The 16,109-nt window shown below is 38.7% G+C and overlaps 1 protein-coding gene across 1 annotated transcript in view; it reads right to left on the reverse strand.

Annotated features, from left to right (window-relative positions):
• Brip1 (BRCA1 interacting DNA helicase 1) overlaps nucleotides 1-16,109 on the reverse strand; it is a 147,507-nt gene that overhangs the window by 96,412 nt on the left and 34,986 nt on the right. Inside the window, exons 7-9 of the mRNA XM_006983228.4 lie at nucleotides 9,850-10,140; nucleotides 4,241-4,462; nucleotides 1,426-1,625 (exon numbers count right to left, since the gene is read on the reverse strand). Of these exons, the coding sequence (XP_006983290.1) occupies nucleotides 1,426-1,625; nucleotides 4,241-4,462; nucleotides 9,850-10,140 (713 nt within the window). The remainder of the gene's footprint in view (nucleotides 1-1,425; nucleotides 1,626-4,240; nucleotides 4,463-9,849; nucleotides 10,141-16,109) is intronic.

The raw sequence follows: 16,109 nt of genomic DNA on the forward strand, positions 1-16,109 counted from the left end.
CCCAATTGAGAAAATGCCTCCATAAGATCAGGCTGCAGGCAAGCCTGTAGAGCATTTTCTTAGTGATTGATGGGGGAGGGCCCCGCCCATTGTGGTAGTACCATGTTTGGGCTGGTGGTCCTGGGTTCTGTAAGAATGCAGACTGAGCAAGCCAGTAAGAAGCCCCCTCCCCCATACCCTCTGCATCAGCTCCTGTCTCCATGTTTCTGCTGTTTGAATTCCTGTCCTGGCTTCCTTCAGTGATGACTATATTGTGGAAGTGTAAGCCAAATCAACCTTTTTCTCCCCAACTTGCTTTTTGGTCATAATATGTCACTACAGCAACAGAAACCCTAACGAGGACACTATTCTTGCCTGGGTTTGATTCCCAGCACCCACATGGTGGTTCACAACTGTCTATAACTCTAATCCCAGGGAATCTAATAACCTCTTCTGACCTGAGTGGGCACTCATGTGGTGCACTTACATAATTCATGCGACCAAAACACTCATACACATGCAATAAGAAAATAAATCTAAAACAAAAGACTCTGATCCAGAATTTAAATTTTTAAAACTTCCTTTTCTTTCTTTTTAAGATTTTACTCATTTTTATATGCATTGGTATTTTACCTGAATGTGTGTCAGTGTGAAAAAACTGGAGTTACAGATGGCTGTGAGCTGCCATGTGGGTGCTGGGAATTGAACTCCGGTTAAGTGCTCTTAACTGCTGAGCCATCTCTCTAGCCTGAACTTAAAATTCTTAATTTCTGTTATTTAATTATTCTACTGGATTGAAAATGAGTTCTTGGGGCTGGAGAGATGGCTCAGAGGTTAAGAGCATTGCTTGCTCTTCCAAAGGTCCTGAGTTCAATTTCCAGCAACCACATGGTGGCTCACAACCATCTGTAATGAGATCTGGTGTTCTCTTCTGGCCTGCAGGGATACATGCAGATAGAACACTATATACATAATAAATAAATAAATAAATAAATAAATAAATAAATAAATAAATAAATAAATAAGAAAAAAAAGAAATTGAGTTCTTGAAATTATTAACTTTTAGAAGTCATTACTTTCATTAGACTTTTGAATAAGACAGAAAGTATGACTAGCTTTAAAAAAAAAAGTTAAACTGGTGAACAACAACCCATTTCCCAAATAGCCTGGTTAGTCAAAGTTTACTAACTTACACTTGTATATGTATATGTATCTGTGTGAATGTATGCCACCTGTGTGCAGGTGCCCAAGGAAACCAGAAGAAGGTATTAGATCCCCTGGAGTTGGAATCATAGGTGATTGTGAGCTGTCAGATGTGGGTGTTGGGCAAGAAGAGCAAACACTCTCAACCACTGAGTCATCTTAGTCCCTAAGTTTACTATCTTGAAAACACCCTGATGTAACACAGAAAGACAAACAATTACACTGACAGACAACAATTCTTACTTAATGAGGTTATAGCACACATCTCGTAGGGGCTCATGGCTTTTCTTCCTTACATTACTGTTGACCAAACTATCTAGCTCATCCCGTGCAAACCTAAGCTGAACTTCTGTTACACTGTAGCTTGCCGATTCCCGAGCACACTCTTCAATGTTATGCGCTTCATCTAAAATGATAACTTGCTCCTTCAGCTTTATATCCATCTGTAAGATAAAATAATTTTCTATTAAAACATTTGGCAAAATGAATTTAACAGCAGCAGGCAAAAGATTTCATTTGAAAATTCACAATGTAGGCCAATATTGCTTGTGCAAGTTACATTAAAGAACTGATACCCAAGCCTTAAAACAACTTCAGAAGCACTAATCTCTACCAGATACCAGTTCTATACCAGAGAGCTCACCATTTTCATGCTGAGAACACTTGGCAACCAACCTCTCAATGAGCATGTGCCTATCAACTGAGCATGGATGAAGGTACCACTGGCTATAGAGGTATACAATTATACAGTAAAGAAGCATTTTAACACTGACTACCAAACACTCTCGCGCGCGTGTGTGTGTGTGTGTGTGTGTGTGTGTGTGTGTGTGTGTGTGTGTGTGTGTGTGTATGGTGCTGTGGCTAAGCACGGGGCTTCAGGCTTGCTATACAAGCACTCGAACAAATGAGCTGCGTCCCTACCCCTGAGCAGAAAACCTTTAGAAGGGAAACAAGAATGCAGATTCAATGATTCCTAAAGAACTAACATGAAGTAGCACAGTATATGTCCATCTCCGTTGTACCTGACCTATGACCCTTTATCTTGAACACTGCTCTTCTCCAGTGTGACGCTGGTGAGACTACTAATCTGCAGATCAAGTGACATCTTGTCTCTCACAGTAAGGGTAAAATAAAGCTCAGAACCAGGCTCATCAGTTAAAGTATTCCAAAGTTCTGTGGTTAGAAACTGGGTCAGATTTAGGAATGGATATGCCACCCAAGCTGGGCCAAACAGAGTAACTGGAGGGATGCATGCACGCTCATGTTCTTTCCTCCAGACTAGCTAACTGCTTGTGGTTTTCTTGGGTCCCGCAAGAACAGGACTTCCTAAGAACGAAGCCATCATAATGAAGAGAAAGCCCACTATTTCTGTTTAAGCTCTTCTCAAGTTAGGTTTGTGTAACTTGCGATTGAAAATCCTGAGTAGTGAAACAAGGGGATTTTATTAAAGTAACCTCCAATAAATTATTTTGAGAAAGTAATAACATGCACAAGTCTGGAAGTGACTGAAAAAGAAATATGGAGGAGAAATAGCTTGAGGTTAAAAGGCAGGGATTCCGAGGAGGACAGGAGCAAGGCAGAGCATTTCAGCAGGTGTCATCTAAACAGAAACACAGGAATCCCTAAGCAGTTCTAAGGTGTACTCAAGGGTTCCACTCGGGAGTTTTAGTAAAGGCTGAAAGGGCAGTTCTATGTCAGACTACTGAGCATCTTGAACATGGAACTCCACCCAGAACAAAGGGAGAAATACCTTTTCAAGTAGGAGGATGACAGAAGGAAAGTAACATTATGAAGGCTACCCTCATTAACACTGTTGTATCTGGTGCCTAATTCAGAGCTAACCAACAAACGGTACAGCAGCAGAGAGCAGTGGGTCAGTAGTAAATAAAATGCCTTATTGAGGCTGGAGAGATGGTTCAGTGGCTAAGGGCACTCGCTGCTCCTCCAGAGGACCTGGGTTCAATTCTCAACACCCACATGAGGGCTCAAAACTGTAACTTCAGTTTATGGGTGATCCAATACCCTCTTTTGGCTTCTGTGGTCACCTCACACATATGCTACATTCTGGCAAACACTCATACACATGAAATAAAATATATGAAAGTGTAAATGCCTATTAATTTTGAACTTAAAAAGCTGGAGCTGGAGCTATGACTCAGTTGGCAGAGCGCTTGCCTGGCATGCATGAAGCCCTGGGTCTGACTCCTAGCACCACAAACGCTGGCTACGGTGGCCTGCACCTGAACTCCTGACACGTGGGCAGGAGAGGCAGGAGGACCAGAAGCTCAAAGTCATCCTCAGCTCTGTAACACGTTCAAGACTGATCTGGGCTACACAGAACGCTGTCTCAACAACAACAAACCCAGAAAGAAACAGAACGCTAACATGAACTGTACAGTCACACCTAAAGAGAGCAGTAACTGGCTACGCCCAATTGTTTACCCTTTGTCTTACTATAGCAACTATAATCTCTATAAGAACCAGGCAAACAAATAAAATGTAAAGTTCACTACTGAAAAATTCCCAAAGCACAACTTTCCTGGTACATATTCTCTTAACGTAACCTCTTCAAAACAGTTATTTTTTTCTCCCCAGAGAAAAGTTTTTAAATAATTCTTAACCCCATGAATGAAGAGAACAATGGTTATGTAATGGTCTTCAATGGGGACAATTTTACTCCCCCGGGGAAATTTGGACATTTGGCAATGTCTAGCGATGTCTCTGACAGTGATGACTGTCAGGGTTCTATTGGCATCTCAGAGATAGAACCGGGGACACCACAAAGCATCACAGGCAGCCCATCCCAGCCAAGTGACTCATCAAGTCTGAGGGACACACTAGAGTTCCAGTTCAGTTAGAGCCGTAACTGTTTATCACTTTGGAAATTAAAATAACTGGGTTTAGAAGTCACCTCTTAATTCACCTTAGGACATGTTTTCAGTGCTCTGTTTCCATCAATTCAATACAGAGGAAAATAGACAAAAAACATCTTAAAAGCTTTTACATTCATCACTTCTATCTCCTAAGTGGGGAGAGCTCTAATTTCATATGTACTCACACTTTCCCTTATTTGTGCGTCCAAGAGGTAGTTGTAGGGACAAAAGATTATGTCAGCATCATCTATCAGCTCCCGAGCTGTGTAGTAGGGACATGCCTTCAGTTTCCTCCCGAGGCTGACAAGCTCTTCTATGTCCCAGGCTTTGGACATCCCCTGAAGAGACTGCAATGTCTGCTGATTACTAATTTTATGGACACCATGATAAAAATAGCAGGATTTTCCCTGAAAAAAAGACAGACATAACTGAAGTATGAGCCAACTTTGGAATAGAATTAATAAAGTAAGATTACCTCAGAACCTTAAAAAGATTACTAGAACCAGAAGCTAAGATTTTATAGAGAAAATGAATACTTCTATATGTATAATCGCAACCTTATCTTCCTGCCAAGTCATAGGAATGTCACCATGTTACCCATTTGACTTTGAACTCTTGGGCTCAAGTGATCTTCCTGCTTCACCCTCCCAAGTAGCTGGGATTACAGGCGATATTCAAAACCATTTAAAGAAACTGTAGTAGTTGGCTCAGAATGAGAAAGAACTTTCAATACAAAATAAACGAGAAAAACATTCTTCAACTGTTTGATGTAGCCATGCTGTTGGCCATGACGCGTTTCTGGAAGGATGGACAAAGAAACGGTGTCTCTTGTTGCTTTTAGAACAGAGTTAGGTGACAGGCCTAGGGAGAAAATTTCTATTGCTCTCTTGTCTCTTTTCAAATTTAAGCCACGTGACAATATTAGAAGTAAGGAAACAAGAAAGGCAGAGTAGAGAAAAAAGGGAAGAAGGGAAGGAGAAGGAAATAAAGGACCATCTTGGGGGGGAAATAAAGAGGGATACTACTCATAAAACACAAGAGTACCCCCCAAATTCCAAATTATATTATTCAAAACATATACTATTAACATCTTCGTGTATCTCAAATTTCTTCTATACACATGTATAGAAAGTTACATCTCAGCCGGGCAGTGGTGGCGCACGCCTTTAATCCCAGCACTCGGGGAGGCAGAGGCAGGCGGATCTCTGTGAGTTCAAGGCCAGCCTGGTCTCCAAAGCGAGTTCCAGGAAAAGCGCAAAGCTACACAGAGAAACCCTGTCTCCAAAAAAAAAAAAAAAAAAAAAAAAAAAAAAGAAAAGAAAAGAAAAAGAAAAAAGAAAGAAAGAAAGTTGCATCTCTATAAAATGCCCCACTATTAAGATAAAAACAAAGTGCTATCAGGAAAATCTCATTTCGCTGCTGCTCATACATGCACACTGAGTTACTGTGCCAGAACTGAACTCGTTTCCTCCACACCAGGCACTTAGACGGTCCCCATGCTCGTAAGGCAAGCACTTCAATAGCTGAGCCATCTCCGCAGCCCCATCTCTGCATATTTTAAAGGTGAAAAACACAATCTGGTTTTGATTTGTACTGTTTATAATTTCTGTCCAGGTATAACATGTCTTTGAATGAACAGCCTTGTGTGTGTGGTACTGGACTCTGAGTCTAGGGCCTCACGCACTCAGGGCAACCACTCTACCCCTGAGTCACCATCTCCAGTCCTGGTACGAACATTCAATGGAGGGTCCACAGCAATTCCTGTTTCTTTGCTGCTATCTACTAATGTCTTTGCTATTATGTTGTTGGAAGTAAAAAAAAATATAAGTATTAATAAATTAAAATTTTGATAACTCACCCCAAGTATGAATATGTCATGTATCAATTTTAACTGTATAAAAGCAGAGGCAAGAGAGATGTCTCGGTGTTAAGAGCACTTACTGCTCTTGCAAAAGACCTGGGTTTGGTTCACAGCACACACATGGCAACTCACAACCACCTTAACTCTAGTTCCAAGCCATGTGATGCCCTCTTCTGGCCTCCACACATGTAGTGTGCATTCAGGCTCATGACAATATACACACATTAAAAAAAAAAAATCCAAGATGCATAAAATTAGCCCGGCATGGTGGCAGTGCCTGCAATCCAAGCACGTGGGGGCCTGAGGCAGGGGGATAGTAAGTTTAAGGTCTACTGAACTAACTCCATAGCAACATTCTCAACTAAAATAATAAGTTAATTAAATAGGCGAATGAATGAGGGGGCCCAAATTACCCAAGGTCAGAGAATCTGAGCTTGCTTTGCCCAGCAGGGCTGCATAATGGGATGATTTGACCACGGGCATGTTTACCAGGTGTTTGGAAGGGTCTACACTTGGCTGTACATTGTACTTTGATCTTGCAAGGGGGAGATCTTTAGCCTCTCCCCTGAGCATATTATAAAAAGCCTTTTTGAATAAGCTTCTAAGCTGTTGGGTATTGACCCAGGCCCTCCTGAAGCTATACTGTGTCTCCTCATTGTCTAGGTCTATCTGATATTTCCTCACTCCTCTTTCCTCCAACTAAGAACCTTTTGATAGGTGGGAACAGGTCAGAGCTGGTCTCCCACAGACTCCCACAAAAGAATAGATAAAATATATGAAACTAACAGTCACATTACAAAAACATTTAACAAAAGTTTAAGCCTTGAGTAATAAAAGTGCTAGAAGCTTTGAATAATGGGCAATTTGCCATAACCTCAAAATTCTGATTTTTATCATCAATGTACACTGATAATAAAAATTAGATACATGGCACAGAGTTTTATAGTAAAAAAAAAAAAAAAAAAAACCTGTAGCTAAACTCAATTTCTATGACCAACAGCAGACATGTTAAGTAATTTTTTAAAAGATACACCCTTTTTAAGGCCAGGTACAGTGGTACATGCCTTTAATCTCAGCACTCATGAGGCAAAGGCAGGAGAATCTCTGAGTTTGAGTCCAGCCTGGCCTACAGAGTAAGCTCTAGGCTAGCCAAGGCTACATAATGAGACCTTGTTTCAAAGCAAACCAAATGATACACCCTTTTAAGTGAGTGTGCCCTTTGTTAGGTTCTCTAATGATGTTATAATGAGAAAGATAATCACCAAATGTGTAAAAGGATGACTAAGTTTGTGTAACGTGCCCTTGCTTAAAGAATAAATATGCATATACACTCTAGTAATGTTTTTTAAATGTTCTGACAAAATACACAGATAACTGTTCAGTGGTTTCCGTGAACGGTTAGAGGACAGAAGGAGCTGGATGACAGGACGTGTCATAACTGGGCTAGCTCTGCCTCTTCTATCCATGTACGTGAGTTACTCTGTGTGTTTCTTTCTTTTCTTTTCTGGGTGAGGGGAGAGCAGGCTCTTCTTATGCAGCCACCTAGCCTTAAATCTGCAATCTTGCACGAGCCTCCAAGGGCTGGGATTACCAGTGTGCACCCAATACCCAGATATTTTTCTTTAAAAAAATAAAAAAGGGATTATTTATTTTTACTTTATGTGTGAATGTGTGTTGCCTGCATGTATGTATGTGCATACCTGGTGGCCTAGATCCTCTAGAACTGGAGTTACAGACGGTTGTGAGCTGCCATGTGGTGCTGGAAATTGAACCATGATCCTCTGGAAGAGCACGCAGCTCGTGTTCTTCTAACCTCTGAGCCGTCTCAGCTGCTTCATTTGAATTTTTAAAAAACAAGATAGTCTATATCTACAACTTTTGAAAGAATTTGCCTTCCAGGCTCAACTTCAATTTTCTTTTCTTAATTTAAACAAAAAAATAATTTTAACAGACTGTCTTTCCAGTATGGAGGGCGCTTTAAAAGAAACTGTGAACAAAAACACATGTACCTTCAGATCAAGCCAAATAATCAGAAAGTTTACCCTTTAAGGGCTCTTAGAACGACAGCTCTGTGCAGACTGATAGTGAAGCCCGAAGCTCATCCCTTGATCCATGTAACAGAAGCCAGGAGGGCATCTGTCGGCTGGAGTGTTATCACACTTTAAACTCTTTTCCCTCAATGTCAGTTATCTATTTATCGCTTCTCTTTGGTAAACCAGCCGTAGTAAACACAGACACCTATGGTGACTTTGTAATTGGTCCTCATTACAATACCAAATTACTCTGAGGGCTTGGGAACAAGAAAGAGCATTCGTGTGCACCCAGGAGCTAAGCACTCTGACATGGAGCCAGGACACAGCACGCCACAAGCAGCTATCTTTGCTTACTTACATCACTAATATTCAAAAACAAAACAGTTGCTCATTTCAAGCCAATGGAAAGTTCTGAACATCCAAGACTACTAAGTTATTTTACATGATCCAAACTTCTGAGAATAAAGATCAAACACAAACAGTCCTGCAGGATTCTAGAACATTATACAAAATAAGACTATTTGCCTTAAATTTTTTCATTGCTGTTACCAATATATTTTAACTCATATATTTTCTATAAATGCATAGTCATTTTGCGAAGAACAAGTGAAAAAACGTTTTAAAAATATATAATGACGATGGCAGCCAGCATTTGAGTTTAGCAGAGCAGTTAGTCACTCACGGGAAGAGGTTTACTTAAACATGGTATTTGCAGTTTACCACAAAAACCTTTTCCTTGGGCACCTTTAAAACATATGCAGTGAAGAGATTCCACAGAATTCTTCAGCTACTTAGAAAGAACTTAAATGGGAACAAAAACACCATAGAATTTCAATAGTGGTTTTGAGTGAATAATTCTACAGTCTCTTCTTTGCTCTGAACAAGTCACTCTAGCTCGTTCACTGAACCCCTTACTTACACTACATAAAGCTAAATAGCTATTAAAATATGTCTTGAATAGGCATTAAAAAAGAACAAAACCCGAGTAAAGTCTCATCTGGTTAAAATAAAAAACCCGAGAAAGGAAAAACAATGAAAGATCATTCATTCATATTCTACGGTAGGAGTTGATCCGTCAGTGGGACAAAGCTCTTGGGACTGTCAGTCTTTTGTGTAGAATCAACTCTGATAAAGTAATAGGAAGACAAAAAAATTCAAAGTACACTACTATCACTGTTCACTTTATATACCGATTCACTGACTATTTCGGAGTACAATCTCATACTGACAACTTCAAATTTTCAAGCAAATTAGCTACACCAAACACAGACTCCCAAAATAATATTGTCCAGTATTAAAATGGTGTTTACAAAAGCATGTCTTCTCTCATTCTACCTGTCCTAAAAATTCATACCACTTCAATTTCCCTAGAAAAATGTAAAACCATGTATAACAGTTTTAAACTTAATAATCTCATATGTTTTTTAAAAAATTTGTACTAATTAGAACTATAAATTATAACAATCATGTATTTCAATGTTAAAAATTTCAAAATTTGCTCAGTTTAAACTATCTTGAAGTTTTTAAATATATAAAATACGATGATTAGATCTAATTAGATAATACTCTTAAAACATTTTTATCCCCTCAGCTGACATCACTCATGTGCAACTACTTTGGGTAGACGGATTTAAAAGAAAAACATTACATATGAATACAACAGAAATTAATGTCATGGAATTAAATATCTATAAGTTTTAAAAACCAAAATCTATCAGTTTAAATGTGAATTAAGATTTTCTTATGGTAAAATATTTTTCAAGAAATATCAAAGCTAGCAATTAATTTGGTTTTCATATTACTTAATGATCACTAGAAAAATACAAAGAACACGTATCAAGAAATTTCAATCTTTTCAGCCTTGTTTTTTTTTTCTCTACGTCAAAGTAACTTTACTCACCTGTTTTCCATCCAGTAGCTCCATGCACTTTTCATTTCTGTTGAAGTTGCCCACTACTTCGGGATGAACACAAGTATGATCCCTGCTGGAAAGGACGGTCATTGGGACCCCTGAGTAAGCTGTCTTTCGGAGCTCTCTAGTGATCTGAGCAATCTGCTTGTGTGTGCGGGTCCCAAAATAAATTTTGGGTCTCTTGGATTGTCCCCCGTGATCTTTCTTCAGAGTGTTTGCAGAGTCTTCACTGTGTCCTTGCTTAGTAGAACAGCAGCACCTAGAACACAGGCCATCGAGCTGAAAGAAGAAAAGAAAACAGGAACTGTCTGGGCTACCACACAACAAACGCTGTAACACCTCTCAGATCAAAGCCCTTAAGTAAGGATCCTGAGGGTCCAAGACGCTTTCAGATAGTACAGTCTCTAAATGCATCACCGAAGAGACTACACACTACACACAATTAGTTCTCCATCTTCTCAAAGCCATAAACAACACTTCCATCTTTACATTCTTTCTTACATAGTCAAGTCCAAATGTTTAACGCACATCTTAACACTTATCTTTTATAAAATTATAGTTTTTAAATGATAGGACAACACATTGGAAGACCATTTCAATTTCTCTTGGGTCACTGTGACATTACAGAACTGCTAGTTTTTCTCACAGCACGGCTTAACTATTCTGTGTTTTTAAAAAGTATTTGAAAAATGGTTAGCATAAGAGTAGACATAACAAGTTGAATCTGAAGCACCACTACAAAATGAGTCAAGAGAAATTCTTCTCTAGCAAAGGCATGAAAATGAATGCAGAAATATCAACATTCAACAGTGAGTAAAAACAGGTAGTTTGCATGGAACAAGTATGTCTGAAATCCAATTACATGTGTGAAATGAAAACCCACCAGAAAAACTGTGACCAGAATAGCTCACCCTGGACAAGCTCACTAGTAATTCAGTATCGTAAATGAAATCATGTAAACATCTTTTTAACACAGCAAAGGAACCTCAGAAATAGTCTAAAATTTACCTGATTTGAATTCCTGCCTCCAAATTCTGCCCTCCACCCCCCCTTTTTTTTTGCAAGTTTAATGCTATGAAAACTCACAGATTCTTAACTAACGGCCCCTTCAAAGCTTCAAGTCCTCCACCAAACAAGACAGAATAAAGCTTCATTTAATAGAAATGCTGTGAACCAATCACTGAGGGAAAAGGTGAGCAGCGCACTCATTTAGAAGAATTTACACTGGAAAGATTCGGTTTTTCAGAACAAATACTCCACTTACTGCATTAAAAACTGTAATCAGTAAGATTAGCCTTCATAAACAAATGCTAAGTCATAGTATGTTACACCACAATACTGGAGATCAAGCTGTCTTTTAGCCTCTGCTCAGTGGGAAAGCAAGTTCAAATTACTCCTCGTCTCGCTCAACCTTGTCCGCCATTAAATATTACAATGCATGATAGAATGGATGTAAATGTGACCCTTCTGGAGCTGTCACTCACGGGGATAAAAGGTTCACTGATGTGCCAAATAAACATTCAGTCAAAGCAGATAAAGTTACAGTCATGCTGGAATTGTTACATTCCCCTCTCAGGTTGCCAGTAACAGCAGATTTCATTACAGAGTGCTGCCACATTAAATAGCCAGTTCCAAATATCCTGCCTTCTATATTGAATAATTACTTATTCACTGAAAGGATAAAAGAAGTTATGAATGGGGCCCTTGTCAACAGTGAAGCAGGAAACAGCTGACTTGTGGTTTATGTTACATATGTTGCAATATCTAACAACTTATACTCACAGAGAAAATGGAATGCAAATTATATCATGATATTTGCACTAAATTGTTTTTTGGTGTCTGTAGTGACCACGTTAGTTAATTAACATACTAAGGAACTAAGGTAACTACAGTACAGAACCAGTTTACTTTTTCATATCTTCAGACTTTTTACTCAATTATACTCTTTCTCTTCCTATAACGCTGTTGAATTTACTGGACTATTACACTGCTAGGCCCATTAGATCATTTTGTCCTATATGGATATATTATATACAACCCTAAAAAAATTCAAAATTAAAATGGCTTGCAAGGCTTAGGAAACTCCCTTTTGAGGGAATACTTTTCAACATTAATTTCACTTAATATTTACTACGGACTTCTTTTAAATCTACCTTTTTTCCTGACTCCCTTTCAAAAAAGAAAGTACAGAAATACATAAGGTAAATTAACTACCACAAATACCTTAGTATTTAACTTACAGACCTTCACATATATGCAAACACCTTCATATAATTATTTTCAAATAAAAAGTAAATACTACTATAATAGTTTTACAACTTGTTATTTTGATTTGAAAATTTTACATTTTAAGATGGGTGAATTTGGCATCAATAACTCAGTTCTCTCTGAAAATGTTATATAGTAGCTCTATTAACAAAAGCTCATGATCATATTTTTTTAACTAGGATAGATTTAGACACCACCAATTTTTACATCATTAATTCAGAAAAGTATAAGCCACAGATAGTTTCATTTGAAAAGTGTTTTGCTTGTTAATTTTTAAAGTGATCTGAAATAATTATGCATCCACGAAATCAAGGCAGATGCCTTAAGCAAGGAAAACAAGACTGAAATTAAGACACTCATGTCTTGTTCCCATGTACTACTAAATAATAATTTCTTTAAAAGTGATCTTCCATTGAGGGTACTACTTAAAAGATCTGAGAAAATCATATTTGAAGATAGAAGATATGACAGCAGAATAAAAGATTTTAAATAAGCATTTATCTAATAACAAAAAGGAGCTGTTTGTATTGAAATTATTAACTTTCAACGCTGAAAGAAAACACAAGATAGGATCTGGATAACAGCAATGACAGAAGATTAGAATACTCCTTGACCCATGAATAAGCTGCTACTTTATGGCCTTTCTCTGAAACCTTTGGACTTAAGAGTACTGAAGCCATCAGATGAATAAAAGTAGGCCGCTCTGCAGCTCTGGCTAGCTATTTCTTTGGCTAGCAAATAGGTTTATTTTTTCATAGAATGGTTGCTTTTTGCTACTGTTCTTTAAACGTATAGAATTTTTATCACTACAAAATAAAATTTAAAACTATTAACTCTCATCCAGCATATTAAAGACCAACAACAGGTAAAACACACGTTCCCCCAAAATTATCAACTCTATAACCTGTAAATGTCAATGAGTTATGACCAAGCTCTGTTAAAATGGTTTCCTCTTCACTTCTAGAAACTACCTTCACTTTAACAAAAGGCAATAAAATCCAAGATCCATAGCGGCAAAAGCAAAGTATCATTTAAAGACTATTACAGGGGACACATGTGGACAGGACAGGAGTCACCTGCTCAAAAATTCTCAATGGGAATGGGAAGCAAGCAACCAAGAATATTTAGAAAATTTTCCATGTGTTCAATAATGTCTAGTTTCTCTCTTGTCCTATTGTATAAAGATACACCTAAGTTCTCTGAAAGAGAGAAGGATTACAAGTTTTGATTTTGAGAGAAATGTCAGCTGCTCAGTCTTTCCACTGTTCCTTGCACAAAGCTGTGATGAGCAACCCCAAATGTAACATACTAAAACATCAACCACTTAAGTATCACAGCTCTCTCCAAACTTTCCCTACACACTCCTTGAAAAATAAAATTACTTGAAAAATAAAATGAGCAAGGCTATGAAATATTTTTAGAAAAGGATAATTAGGAAAGAGAAGTTAATTTCACTGTCAACACTGGGGCAGGAAACAAATGGCATTGGTTGATGTTACATACATTGAAACATCTAGCAACAGGACCACAGAGAAAATGGGAATTCATTAAGTGACTCTGCTACTGTGTGTACCACATAACTTCTAAAAGCAGGCTACGGATGGAATCCCCAAAGCAGGCCAAAAAGAACATATTTATTATGAACAAAATAAGTATTTAAGCCAGGTGTAGCGGCATACACTTGTAACCCAGCACTTGGGGAGTGGAGGCGGGAGGATCAGGAGTTCAAGGGTATCCTCAGCGACATAGCAAGTTTGGAGACAGTTTGAGACTCAGTCTGGAAAACATGCATATGTGTGTGTGTGTGTGTGTGTGTGTGTGTGTGTGTGTGTGTGTGTGTGCTTGTGTGCTCTCCCTTTCTCTCCCCCTGCAGAGAGAGAGAGAGAGAGAGAGAGAGAGAGAGAGAGAGAGAGAGAGAGAGAGAAAGAAAGAGAGAGAGCCAACTATGTGGAGGGGAGAATAAATTAAAAAAAAACCAGTAATTCACATTTCCCCTAGCTTTCAGCATGCATAGCTATTTTTCCAACCCACTACAAATTCCTCAAGTACAGCAACTCACATTTCTTTGCATAACTCATTTCCTGAGTATGTAAGTGTAACTTAAACTGTTTCCATTGGAGGACTATGACCCAGTGTCCCCACACAAACTACTGTAGCCCAATATCACATTTTTAAAGCCTGATAGATACTTAAGTTCTAATTTAAAGTAAATTAAATATGATAAAGGTACTCAATAATCAAATGACTACCCTTTAAAAGCAAAAGCATGAGATAATTTACTATTTTTTTAAGTCAAAGAATCATCTTATGCAAATATTTGAGCCACTTTATCTGCAAGCAACAAATATATATACTGAAAGGTTCAATATTAATAATTACCACTTATTAAAGCTGTCTCTGAATGAGGCCCTTCACACTCGGTATCCCATTTCATTCACCCATTCAGTCAAGAAACTTTAGAATCTTGGTTCTACCAAGCCAAGTAGAAGACAATGACAGGGGTCACCAGCCTCATCTACAAAGAGGGCCTCTCTCTCTAACTGCTCTACAAGGGGTAGTCTGGAGAGTTTACCAATACCAGTTTCATGAATTAAGAAATTGTTTCTAGTTAGTTCTGTGTGTGCCTTAATTTTCTGATGCAATTGCAAAATATTCCTAGGATAAACTATATACTTAAATTCATAAATGACTTAAGCCTGTTGTCTGAATTAAGGACTTTATATCAAGATCCATGTTAAGTACAACAAAGGAGTGGAGAGGAGGATCTTTCCATCAGAAACGATTTACAGCAACAGTCAGCAAACTTGTTTCCCTAGCAAACGTAGTTCAAGGGTCAGAGTATAAATATTTCAGGCTTTGCAGGCTATAAAATCGCTGGGCACCTTTAATCCCAGTATTCAGGAGCAGAGGCAGGTGGATTTCTGCGAGTTTGAGGCCAGCCTGGTCTACAAAGTGAGTTCCATCCAGGACAGTCAGGGATATATAGAGAAAGCCTATCTCAAGAAAAAAAAAAAATGAAAGAAAGGAAGGAAGGAAGGAAGGGAGGGAGGGAGGGAGGGAGGGAGGGAGGGAGGGAGGGAGGGAGGGAGGGAGGGAGGAAGGGAATAAAAAAAAGTCCATGTGATTCAAATGTGAGATTTTTTTTTTTTTTTGAGACAGAGTCTCACTTTGTAGCCCAGGCTAACATTGAACTCTCTCTATGTAACCCAAAATGGTCCCAAAGTTAATCTTTTTGCCTCAGTCTCCAGAATGCTGGTATTATAGGAACAAACCTCTAAACCCACCTACCCCCTTAGAAAAGGATTTATTTATTTATTGTTATTTTATATGTACAAATGATTTGCCTGAGTGTATTTACATTTATCACAGGTGTGCCTGTTGCCTAGGGAGGTCAGAAGAGGTCATCTGATCCCCTGGATCCAGAGTGCTGGGAATTAACCTGAATCTTCTGCAAGAACAAGTGCACTTAACTGCTGAGCCATCTCTCCAGCCTCAGGAAAGGATTTAAGATAATAAGCCAATAGCAAAAATAATTGAAAATGTAACTTCATTAATATGTAAAACTTCTATTTAAAAAGACACCTTTCGGCTGGGCGGCGGCGGCAGCGGCGGCGCACGTCTTTAATCCCAGCACTGGGGAGGCAGAGGCAGGTGGATCTTGGTGAGTTCGAGGCCAGCCTGGGCTACAGAGTGAGTTTCAAGACAGGCTCTAAAGCTACACAGAGAAACCCTGTTTCAAAAAACCAGAAAAAGGAGATACCTCCCGTCGGTCCCTGGACTCCTACAACCTCTACAATACACTTACCCCTGGAGTTGGGGCAGGAGGACTGCAAACCAATTCAAGACCATCTTGGCAACTTAGCAAGACCTTACCTCAGAGTCAAACTTTAAAAGGTCTGGGTGCTATAGTTCAATGGAAGATTATTTGCCTAGGTTCAACAGTCAACATCCAGAATTACCAAAAAAAAAAATAAGTAAAT

Source organism: Peromyscus maniculatus, chromosome 8, assembly GCF_049852395.1.
Source record: "Peromyscus maniculatus bairdii isolate BWxNUB_F1_BW_parent chromosome 8, HU_Pman_BW_mat_3.1, whole genome shotgun sequence".
Taxonomy (NCBI): domain Eukaryota; kingdom Metazoa; phylum Chordata; class Mammalia; order Rodentia; family Cricetidae; genus Peromyscus; species Peromyscus maniculatus.